The sequence below is a fragment of the Aptenodytes patagonicus genome, chromosome 6 (assembly GCF_965638725.1).
Source record: "Aptenodytes patagonicus chromosome 6, bAptPat1.pri.cur, whole genome shotgun sequence".
NCBI classification, from domain to species: domain Eukaryota; kingdom Metazoa; phylum Chordata; class Aves; order Sphenisciformes; family Spheniscidae; genus Aptenodytes; species Aptenodytes patagonicus.
Window position 1 is genome coordinate 52,756,567 of NC_134954.1, and position 11,287 is coordinate 52,767,853.

At 37.2% G+C, this 11,287-nt stretch overlaps 1 protein-coding gene across 1 annotated transcript in view; it reads left to right on the plus strand.

Moving 5' to 3' along the window:
• The window catches only part of SLC25A12 (solute carrier family 25 member 12), a 50,961-nt gene extending 40,276 nt beyond the window's left edge, over nucleotides 1-10,685 (plus strand). The window contains exons 14-18 of the mRNA XM_076342624.1: nucleotides 4,513-4,653; nucleotides 6,638-6,776; nucleotides 9,083-9,241; nucleotides 9,431-9,521; nucleotides 10,071-10,685. Coding sequence (XP_076198739.1) covers nucleotides 4,513-4,653; nucleotides 6,638-6,776; nucleotides 9,083-9,241; nucleotides 9,431-9,521; nucleotides 10,071-10,260 — 720 coding nt within the window. The 3' untranslated portion in view covers nucleotides 10,261-10,685. The remainder of the gene's footprint in view (nucleotides 1-4,512; nucleotides 4,654-6,637; nucleotides 6,777-9,082; nucleotides 9,242-9,430; nucleotides 9,522-10,070) is intronic.
• Nucleotides 10,686-11,287: the final 602 nt, after the last annotated feature.

Here is an 11,287-nt window from a genome sequence, read left to right on the forward strand (position 1 = left end):
AGAACCCTTCTTGGAGGTGTAGGCAATGCATCTGTTGATGATTAGGGGTTGGGGTGTGTGTGCGTGTATGTGTTTGCACATACATACACATAGAGGTCCAAATTTACCACTGATTTAAAAACTTACATATTTAAACATTAAATCTAACATTTAGTCTAAATATTTTGGTATACTTGTAAAAATATTTTTCATATGTATTTATACATATATACATACATACACATAAACATGTATATAGGCTTATCAGGCAAATAGGAAGGTGTCAAATATTTATTTTTGAAAAAATAAATTTTTACTGTTTTTATTTAACAAACGCAAAAATATAGAATTATAGCTGTCAGACTACTTTTCCTTCAAAATCTTGAAGATACTCTACTTCTTTTAATATACTTTAAACAGATAAAGTTAGAAGCAGAGTTAAACTTTACTGCTTTATCTTGATCGCTGTTGCGGACATTTGAAGTTGGGGAGAAATTTATTGTTTAGTAAAAGAGACAGTAAGCTTATCGTAGGTGCATGAGCAATGACAGCTTTGCCTTGAGAAAGAAGTGCAAGTTCTTTTGACGTTTTTAAACCAGACTGTTCTAAGTAACATCTTATTTTAGCTGCTTGTGTGGGACATAGTTGTGGTCCAGGATGTGGTGGTTTCAGAAAGGAAGGAAGGAAGGGCTTGAAATAGGCCTCTCCCCCTTTGTAGCTTATGCCTCTCGGGTGGAATTGGAAAGGGCAAGAGGTCTCATGTTGCAGGGTCATTTGTGTATTTCCTTCAGCCTTTGGCATGTCATGGGGCGTTTGCTGTGGGATCTCAAACTACATCTTCTCTCTCATAACCTTTGCTGTCAGATTTAGTTCCTTTATTTGCTCCTTGCAGAGTTATTTTACATGACATTAAGGTTAAGTAGAAGCTTTTATTACTGGTATTTTTGATGTGTATGAATAACCTCCATTCAGAAACAAATTTGTCAACCTTTTTTAAAGTGTCTGTTGTAATTTATGTGTGAAGAGAGGTTTTTATGGGGGGAAAATCTAGATTTAGTGCACCTTCTCCAAAAGAAATTCAGGGACTGCAATGTATACCTCTGTGTGTATATATACACGTGCACGTGTATTTAACATACATAGCTGACGGCTGAAGCAAGATACTTTGAAAAAGAATGATGATGATTGCCAATGATTTGCACAGAAGCATGGAGGTTTGTATTGCAACCCTGCACGCCGCCGGTTCATTTTTATTTGGAGATCCTTTGTGTCATTCTCCTCTGCACCCTCTTCTGGGGAGTGCTCTTCCTCTGCTCCCCAGGCAGCACTCTCCTCCGCCTCACATGTTCTTTGTCAGATAGTTAGGCAACCGTTTACTTAAAAAGAAAAAACAAACAAACAAAAAACAACCCTCACATTCATTTTTAAAAAACTACACAGTGAAAAAGTGAGTTTTCTTGTGTTACGTGTTCTGTATTAGAGTCAATGCTTGCCTTATCTGTACTTGTGATATGTCTAAGGACCTAACTCATTCGTGCAACTCCAGTGAATTCAGTGCCCCTCTTCACGTGAATCAAATCACTGCTGCGCAGAAAAGTTTCCTGAGCTACAAGTATAACTGTATGAAAAGTCAAGACTTGGATAGAAGTACATATTGCTAACAGGGAGTATTTAACTGGGTATCTTGACAGTTACAGCTCTTTTTGAGAAAGCTGCCTGTTGAGAAGTTTTTCAACACTGTAAATACTCAATGTTCAAAGTGTTAATGTAATTAAAGAGTTTTTCAAATGGTTTTCTACTGATTATATAAGCATATGTTAGGGTTTTCCGTATATTTTATTTTGCTCAATAACTGATCATCAAGTCATATTTTAATATTGTCATAATATATAATTCTGTATTAACAATATACAATTTGTAACATAGTATATATAATTACTATTGCTACTAAATTATTAAAATGTGTTGTGTTTAGAGTCTTCTCTTTTCATTTCTGTATCAGAAGAGGGCTGTTGCTGATTTTAACAGAAGGGTAGGCAGTTGTGCACCTAGGAGAGGAGAATGTTAATTGCAGGGAGATTGAATTCAGGGTAGAAAATAGAAATGTTTATGAATTGGCCTATTTGTGTTTCTGTGGTGGGTGTTGGGCAAATAGGAAGAGTTATTTTGGCTGCTCTGCAGGATGTGCTAATTTATAACATGAAAAATAAAAAATGGAATTTCACATATATATGTAAACAAAGAATGCTTATTTAATAGGCAGGTAGCAGGAGTTAATTTCTAGCTTACTGTCTAAATTTAAAGTTATTGGAATTTTTTGTGTGGTGCATTGTATTATGTAGTAAGAGCATTCTGCTTAATGTTTTATCTACCAAAATTATTTTTAAAAATGATGTAGGGAAATGATAAACATTTGAAATTGGTTTTCTGTTTAATGCAATACGAACAAAAGAATTGGTTATTGTTTAACAGAACTTGCCAAATGAGAATTTTGTAAGTTTTATTTAGATTGGAACTTTGCCTGGCAGGATAGCCATTTCATCTTGCATGAATAGGTGTATATGAACTGTGAAGGAAAAGGTGAGATGAGAAGTAAAGAGAGTCTGAAGAATGGCTTTGGACACGAGTGGTGTCAGGTAACAGGGTAAACACAATGCATTAAGTCCAAGGAACAGAAGATGGGATCAGTTTGGCTGGTCTGGGAGCGCCAGTGACCTTCCTGATGGTTGCGATAAACGTCCACGAAAATGTAGGCTTTGATTTTCTTTCAGAAGGGTGAAGAAGTGAGGGAATGAAACAAGATTAACAACCTAGACTGATCGTTTGAGTGGAAAGTGTTAAAGACAGTAACTGCTACAGTGGAGATAATTAATCAAAAGCAGAGGTTGTTCTCCCACTGTTTGCGTCAAGGTGCTTTAGTAAAGCCATAATGATGATTTTAAATGTCAATATTGAGTGAGGTAATAAACGGGGCTTGCAATAAAAGGGTGGCGGTGTGGTCAGTAAAGGTTCTGTGAAGTATCGGGTGCTTGGTCAGTGAAGATTTTGATGCTTCATGCGCCCCGTCCCATAGATACTACCTGAGTGCTTAGTCATTCTCACTAAGAGCTGTTGAGGTTTGCAATGCTCTTTTGTCTCAAGTCTAGAATAATTCAAGTTACCAACTTCTAAGACGTGCTTCAGGGCTAATCTCAAATTTATTCTGCCTGCTGCTGGAGAGAAGAAGATTGTGCTATAGACAGAAAGGATTAGCGTTCATTAGTTCTGAATCAATTAGCAAAGAACGCCGTGCATGCTGTCCAGGAGGTGCTGTAGCAGACTATTGATTTTCCTTCACGCACACACACCCAGCATCACAAAGAGCGTTTATTTCCTGGGGAATTTAGAAGTGGAAAAAAGCTTTACTTGCAGATGTTCTGCATCTTTTTCCTTCACTAAGATTTGATGGGTTGGAGGAATAGATCAGGATTAAAAGGAGCTTTTAGATTGTGGAAGAAATGCTTCTTAAAGTTGGCTGTATTCAAGTGGTTATATGCCATAAATTTTATGGAAGTGATTTTTAAATGAAAAAAAGGTGGCTTAGGAAGAGGGGAAAAGAAAGCTTAGTAAAGTTTAGCTGTTTTGTGATGAACCACACACTTCTCCAGAAGTGAATGGTAGTACCTACAGCAAACCAGGGAGAAATCTAAACATGTCATTTTAAATAGGTTTACATGCTTCTGCAACTGAACTGTCAGATTGAATCCCTCTCAAAACTGAAATATATTTCTTTGGAAGTCTTTGGTTAAAGTGCAGAATCTCAAGCAGCTCTGCAACACTATTGCTAGGAAGTATGCAAGATCGTCCTTCAGCACTGTTAACAGAGTATTTCCTGCATGTAAAATCTGCCATGCTCAGCTCAGAGAAGGATATGACTCCTGTTTCTATCTAGTATCATATTTTGAAATGTTACTCTTTCTGTTTAAATTTTACATTTTGTTTCCACTTAGAACAATTAAAGGCTGCTAAACAAAACCCCAAACACCTTTTCTAATAATTTAAAATTACACCATTAAATGCAAATTTACCTTTTAAACAGCATCACCACTAAATGCAAATAGCATGCCTACACATTGGTGATGGATTATTATTGAATAAACATAAGGTCTTCTTTATATGTGTTTGATGCTCTAGTAGCACAAGTCTAATGATTATTTTAGTTTAGTATTTTGTGTAATATCTGATAGACTTTTAAACACAGCCACGACTTCTAGAAAGTGATGTCAAGGAGAAAAGCAGAGACAAACTGAATTAATCCACCTCTGTGGACTATAAACATAGAAATGTGAAAATTTATTTCGTACAAACCCGTGATTTCTGGTTCGGGGCTTTTAACTTCCAGACAGGTGCTTTATTAAATCTCTCTCACATATTTTTACATGAGAATATCAGCCAATGCAGGGAGACGTGAAGGCACTCAGCGCCTTGCAAAAGTCAACCTGTCATCACGTGCTCTAGTAACGCAATCGACTTTCTTTTTCTTGGGGTTTGCAGGCAGGAGCTTCCCAGGTCATCTTCACTAATCCACTGGAGATTGTAAAGATTCGGTTGCAGGTCGCTGGAGAAATTACTACAGGACCCAGAGTCAGTGCCCTCTCTGTTATGAAAGATTTAGGCCTTCTTGGTCTTTATAAGGTATGTATCTCTGCTTTGAGTGGCTTCATCGTTTTATGTTTTATGCTAAACTTTTACATTGTTGAAACAAAAACTGTTAAAAACAAAGAAACCTTTTGAATTTAAAACCAATCTCTTCCTGCAGGGCAGCCCCACAGTGGAAAACTGAAGAAAACCCACTTCTATATTAATGGCAGTGGGATACAAAAAAATACTCCCCCATTCTATCCTTTGGGCTTTTATGCCAAGCTACAGGGAGTCCTGTATTGCAGACCTGCTGGCTTCTGGCACTGATCATTTCATTTGGTGGGGTTTTGTGAAAAGTTTCTTTAGCTTTCCCTGTGTGTTTTTCTTATGTTTATTTTGAATCTGTGTTATCTCTATTGTTATCTTTGCAGCAGGATATTCTTTTTGTCTTAATAATTTGATGGCAGTGAAACAGTAGTGGAGTTTAGTAGGATTCACATTTTTAAGAAGTTAAGTGGTGGGATTTGTCGATAACGAATTCCACTAAAAAAAAGCCCATACTGTACTGTACTACAGCAGAATGCCAGTCAACAGATTCCTTCCCTGCAGGTATACTTACTACCATCATTACAGATCAGATGTAATGGAGCAGAAGCTATTAGTTTTCTTAAACAAGGAAGAGTATTTCTTCCTGTATCTTCTGCCAGCGCAAGGGGTAATACGTAAATTCAGCAGTTATATTAGCTGTGCGCTTCAAAACATTGTTTTACGTGATTTGTCCATAGACAGGCAATAATACTATAAAAATGTGCAAATTTACTTTTAGAGCTGAAGCTTTTGTTTTGAATTCGGTGGATCAGATTCATGACCATTACATTTCCTAAAGATCACAGATGTTTTGGTACATGGGACAAAATTACCATTTCCGTTTGCAGTAATTAAACAATTGAGCTTACTAAAAATTCAGCTGTTCTTTAGAATTGCATTATCATTTGTGAATAACTGTAAGAACTCATTGTAGAGCATAAAGCATCTGCATGAAAATCACTGAAGGGACGAGTTTGTCTTTATCAGGTCTTCTGCTTAAGCCAGGTAGGGTTTGTAACGTGTGCTGTCTGTTATTATAACTACTGGGAGACTGGCCTCAGTTGGGTCCGTTGCGTGCAGGCTGCTGGCTTGGAGTATGCCGGTTGGGTATTTAGGCCAGGAGTGCTGTTTTTATAACATGCGCGCTCTCAGGGTATGCAAATGAGATTTTTGGGCATATAAGTGCTTATTTGAGCTTTGCACAGAAGGAGTTATTTTAGTTGGTAACAGACTGATGACTGAAGTTGCTAGAAGAAGAATATTAGATATGTTTTATTACGAGTATTCCGCTGTTTTTTCAGCATGCAAAGTTCTGTTACGGAACTCTTTAATGCCAGGTTGTGGCCAGGAGCTATTCCTTGCAGTATTATCATAGGCCGCTGGTTTTGTCTCCCTGTATCTTCCCTTGACTAAAAGACTCCCATTTTGCGACGGTTTCCCTCTTTTTGCTAGCCTTCCTGTGCAGCTTCTTCAGTCAACCAGATGACGATCAGTGGAGATCACTATGAGGTCTTACAGTCCTCACTGATATTTTAGTAATGCTTTTGTGTTTGGTGGAAATAATGGCATGCAAGGACTTGTCTTGCTGCTTCCGTGGTTGTGGGTTGTTGTCAGCAAGACATAAGGACAGACCTTTGTCACTTTCTTCATCGCATTTGGACACATCATATGTAAAATGTATTTATCCTAGCTACTGATGCCACGTATTGCTTACCAAAACTAGACGTGAACCTTGACTTCTCCTCATTCTAGAAACTTACTTTAGATGTGCTTTATTCTCTTTTCAAGTTCAACTCTACATCTTCTGTTTCCTGAGACATTTTATTTTCTGTGTTATTTACCTGGTAGGTCAAAGGAGTTGGTACTTCCTGGGCTCAGGCTGCTTGCTGGATGTCAATTTTAACCTTATTTACAAAATTTATTTGTATTATGTCTGTTTTCTGTGTGACAGGGTGCCAAAGCATGTTTCCTCAGAGACATTCCCTTTTCTGCAATCTACTTTCCTGTTTATGCTCATAGTAAACTGATGCTTGCTGATGAAAATGGCCATGTGGGAGGGCTTAATCTCCTTACAGCTGGAGCCATTGCAGGTAATTTTGCAGAATGTTTTCTGGAAGTAATTTTTTTCTTTTAGTGAGTAATATTTAATATTCATTCAGTAAGGAAGGGTACTGTACCATTGTATCTGATTTAATCTAAATTTGAACACTGTTATCCTTAGTGGGAGGCGATGTAATTTTGATGAGAGCTAATTACATTTGCATAATGTGGATAAACAGCGTAATGCAGCTCAGCAACTTGTAGTCAAATTTGATCTGTCTGTCTCAATGGGGTTTTACTTGTTACTGTGCTCTCAGAGTTGAAGGCTAATTTGAATCTTTGATGAACATAAAATGAGGTATCATAAGAGCTAAGAAGAAAATGACTTGCCTAGTTCTGGATTCCTGAATAACTGAGAAGAAACTTAGTTTAAATGTAATTGCTAAAAATAGGGCATTAGCTCGTAAAGAAGCTGAAGTTAAAGTATCATACTCTGAAATTTACAATATTTTAAGGCTTCTCAAAAACATTTAGTATAAAGAGAACAGGCAGCTGTGATAAAAAGATGTTTTTACTAAATGGCAAGTGGCATAAAAATACTAGATGTAGGAACTGCGGTGGTGGATATTTAAAAATGTGGATACAGGTGGCCAGATTCTGCACTGCCGAGGATTAGATCACTAGAATGAAAACCAGGTATCTGCAGCCTCTCCATCGTGAACGGTTCTGTGTTGGCATCTGTGCCGTTTAGAAACATCGTTGGGCTGAACAGACCTTTTGTTACTTGTTACAGTCGTAAGGAGTCACTGTATATCATATACATCAATCATGAGCCGTCTGCGTGTAAAGAGCAGTTTCCCATACTGGACTTGATACAGCTTGGCTGCACCTGCTCTTTGCCAGTCGGTACGTTCCTCGTGCCAGAGGGGAAGGGAGAGACCAGCTAGGAAACTAGTAACAGATTTGTAGCCCTGTTTATTCTCAAGTAATGCAGAGCTGCCAGAAATGGAAAATTATTTAGCTTACTGTACTCATAGAAGCACATATAAATATTATTATTTAACTTGTATCTCATATAAAGACTCACTGTTTTTAGGTTGCAAACTTCACAGCTTCGTTTGTTTGATTGCTGTTTCTGGGTCACTCATACTAAGCAATGAACCCTATTAAAAATGAGTGTAACTCTTGTAGGCCTAGTTTTACAGCGCGTACAGGAATCTGCCTTTCTGAACTGCAAATTTCAAATTCCCGATTGCTCGATCTACTCCTGTTATGCATGCGCTGCAGGGAAGAATACGGTCTGAACATACCTGCCTGTAAAGGAAAATCTGCATATGGTTGCTATTAGTGCGTGCTTATAGGCTTAACTACATTGCTTCTGTTTTCCTTTAAAACCTCCGGAATTGACCGGGAACACTTTGAGAGTTCATGATCACCTGTGCAAATCAGTGACTCGTTAAACTTTTAATTCAATGTTAACCAATAGTAGAGGTTCAACAGAAGTCAAAATCAATTTCAAAACTCTAAGTCAGAAGATGGTTCCTCTTTTTACGAGGTTGAAATTTTTACAGTATTCAGAAGTATTCAGAAATATCTCAGGTAACACAGTTGTATATAACTGTGGAGTACATTTCTGAAAACCTTCTCCTTTCCTTTGACTAGAAAGCTGAGAGTGGTGCCTTGGAAGTGGAGATTTGTTCTTCCGTCACTGTTGGCTAATATCACACTGCTGGTACTAAGCAGACTTGTAAAACACCTTCATTGTCCTCAGTCTTTTTATGGCTTGCCTACTGAAGTAAGCAGCATCTATTCTCCCACAGAACAGTCCAAACAGCAGTACAGACATATTTCTGTAGAATAGGTGTTTTAAGCAGTAGTTTTCTTATAACACTTTTAACAAATGGATGGGTAGGATTCAAGTTCCCAAATCAATCATCTATGTAATTTGCAAAATATGTTGTAGAGTATTAGCAAATACAGTAAGGTTGCACAACTAATTTTTGTCATGGATATCTCATTACATATATAGCATAAGTGTGAACTGAAAAATGCCTCTTTTATCTATATTTCAAACGACTGTTAATGACAAGACCACTAGAAGATGTTGAGAATTGCTGCGGATAGTAAAGAACATAATAATAAACTATCAGTTATAGCCTTTAAATTTAGAAGACACTCAAAAGGATTATACCAAGAACAACAGTTTATATTAGCATCAAGTGTAAGAACTTGCATTTTTAGTAATGTCTAATGCTTGCAAAAAAATATTGAAGTTTGCAGTTGTATTTTTCGGTTAGAAGCCTTTCATCTTTTACAAGATTCTTTGTGCAAATTAAATGTGGTTTTCTTCTAAAAGGTGTGCCTGCTGCTTCTTTGGTAACCCCTGCTGATGTCATCAAGACAAGACTGCAAGTGGCAGCTCGCGCTGGTCAGACAACATACAGTGGCGTTATTGACTGCTTTGGAAAGATTCTAAGGGAAGAAGGCCCTTCGGCTTTCTGGAAGGGAGCTGGAGGTGAGAAATGCACTCTGAATATTAAGGCTGACCCTGAATCTGCAAATTAGCAGTTGCTTCGTTAAGGACTCAAATTAGAGCAGTATTTGCAAGGTCTGATTCTGAAAAACGTAACATTTTGTTAAAAATGTTTAGCTTCTCTCCTGAGAAACTTTTCTTTGTTTGACACTGATTTGTAATATTTAACAGCTCGCGTGTTCAGATCTTCACCCCAGTTTGGTGTTACTTTGGTCACTTACGAACTTCTGCAGAGATGGTTTTATGTCGATTTTGGAGGCCTGTAAGTCAAGTATTTGCTTTTTAGCATGCACAAAAACCCTGCCAAGTTAAAAAAAAAAAAAAAAATCTTACTTTTCTTCACGCATGGGACCACTTAAACTTGGAGACTTTGAGCACCTGGACTTAAAATTACAGTATGCAAAAAATTCCCCCATCCTTCTATAATTGAGAGAAACTTGCATGCTACTTCTAAACAGATGAGGAGATAAAGAACCATTTCATATTTATTTTAATATACTACATAAATTTTGTATGTCCATTGTAGCAAGATATTTTGTCCATTTTCCCCGTGTCACTGAAATTAAAAGAACTTACAAAGCTACCAGTAAAAATGTAACTTCAGTTGCGGCCTTGATTTCCCATTAAGTAGTGGTCTGAACTCACAACTTTACCTGACCATAGAATTGACTTAATTAAGGTCAGCTTTAACAGTCTTCCATACTCAGACAAAAGCCTTGAGTATTTAGTCTAGATTTTGTAAAGTTATTCAGGATTAAGAAAACACTTTAAATAAAGGAAAGGCATTTTTTCTTTTTCTTTCTTCAAACAGCAAACCTTCTGGAGCAGAACCTATCCCAAAAACTCGAATTTCAGATCTTCCTCCTGTTAACCCTGAGCACATTGGTGGATACAGACTTGCTACAGCTACATTTGCTGGTATAGAAAATAAATTTGGTTTATATCTTCCAAAGTTTCGATCTCCTGGCATTGTCTCCGCTCAACCAAAAAGTAGCAGCTGAATCCTGAAGAGATGTTTCAACCTAACAAAGCGATGCAGTGGAAAAAGTTCACAAGAGTAGTACTGTATTTTTTCCAGTCAGCTGCATGTTGTTCTAGCTGAACTGAGCTTGCAAATCTAATTACTCCTTTCTAATATTAATATATACCTGCATTTATTTGTTTATTTGCACACAAGGAACTGGCTGAAGCTGTAGTTCCATGCCTCGTTTTAACCAGTGGCATGAATCTGTAGCCTAGACTTTGCCTTGCACAGCTTGCATTTAATGTTACTGTACATATTGTACATCTTTGTACAGAGACATCATGGCATCTACACACGTACATTTATATAATGGGCATTGCAGTTCAAAATAGTTTGAAATGTACAGAATGTTTTGAAGGCGTTTTGTTAACAATCATATGACAATAAAGTATTTAAAAACACTTAAGTCAGTTCACTTCTTCGCATTTATAGAAAAGTTGTCCGGTATGATTTCCACCCCCCCCCCCCCCAATAATAGATCAAAATTTAAAGATTAGATGTACCCATTTAATGAATGTACAGTACAGGACATAACCTCTGAAGGATGGCAGCAAGTTGCTGCAAAGGTATTAAAATGCAATGTGCTGGCTTGTAAGTGTAAGAGAATACAGTAATTAGATGAGCACATGCAATATTTTATTTTGCAGCCCTACTTTGTAACAAGGAATTCCCTCGAAATACATGGTAATACTAAATGTGTAATAGACCTTACCTCTATGGTAGCATATTTAAAACACCATGAGATATTTGCCAGTTATTAGCTGACTCAAGAATCTTTACAGATTTATTACTCAGAGCGCTTTTTTCCCCAGAATGGAAAACTTTTTGTAACAAAAATTGAAGGCATTCTCTTTATTTTTAGATTGTTTTACCATTGAAAGATTAGGTTATTCGAGGCGGGCGGGGGGAAGACTTACTTACTTTTATATTCTTTTTATATGCAAAACTGATTTTTTAGACTTCCAGGAGAGGAGAAAGGAAAAGCTTGAACTATTTTTGGCTTA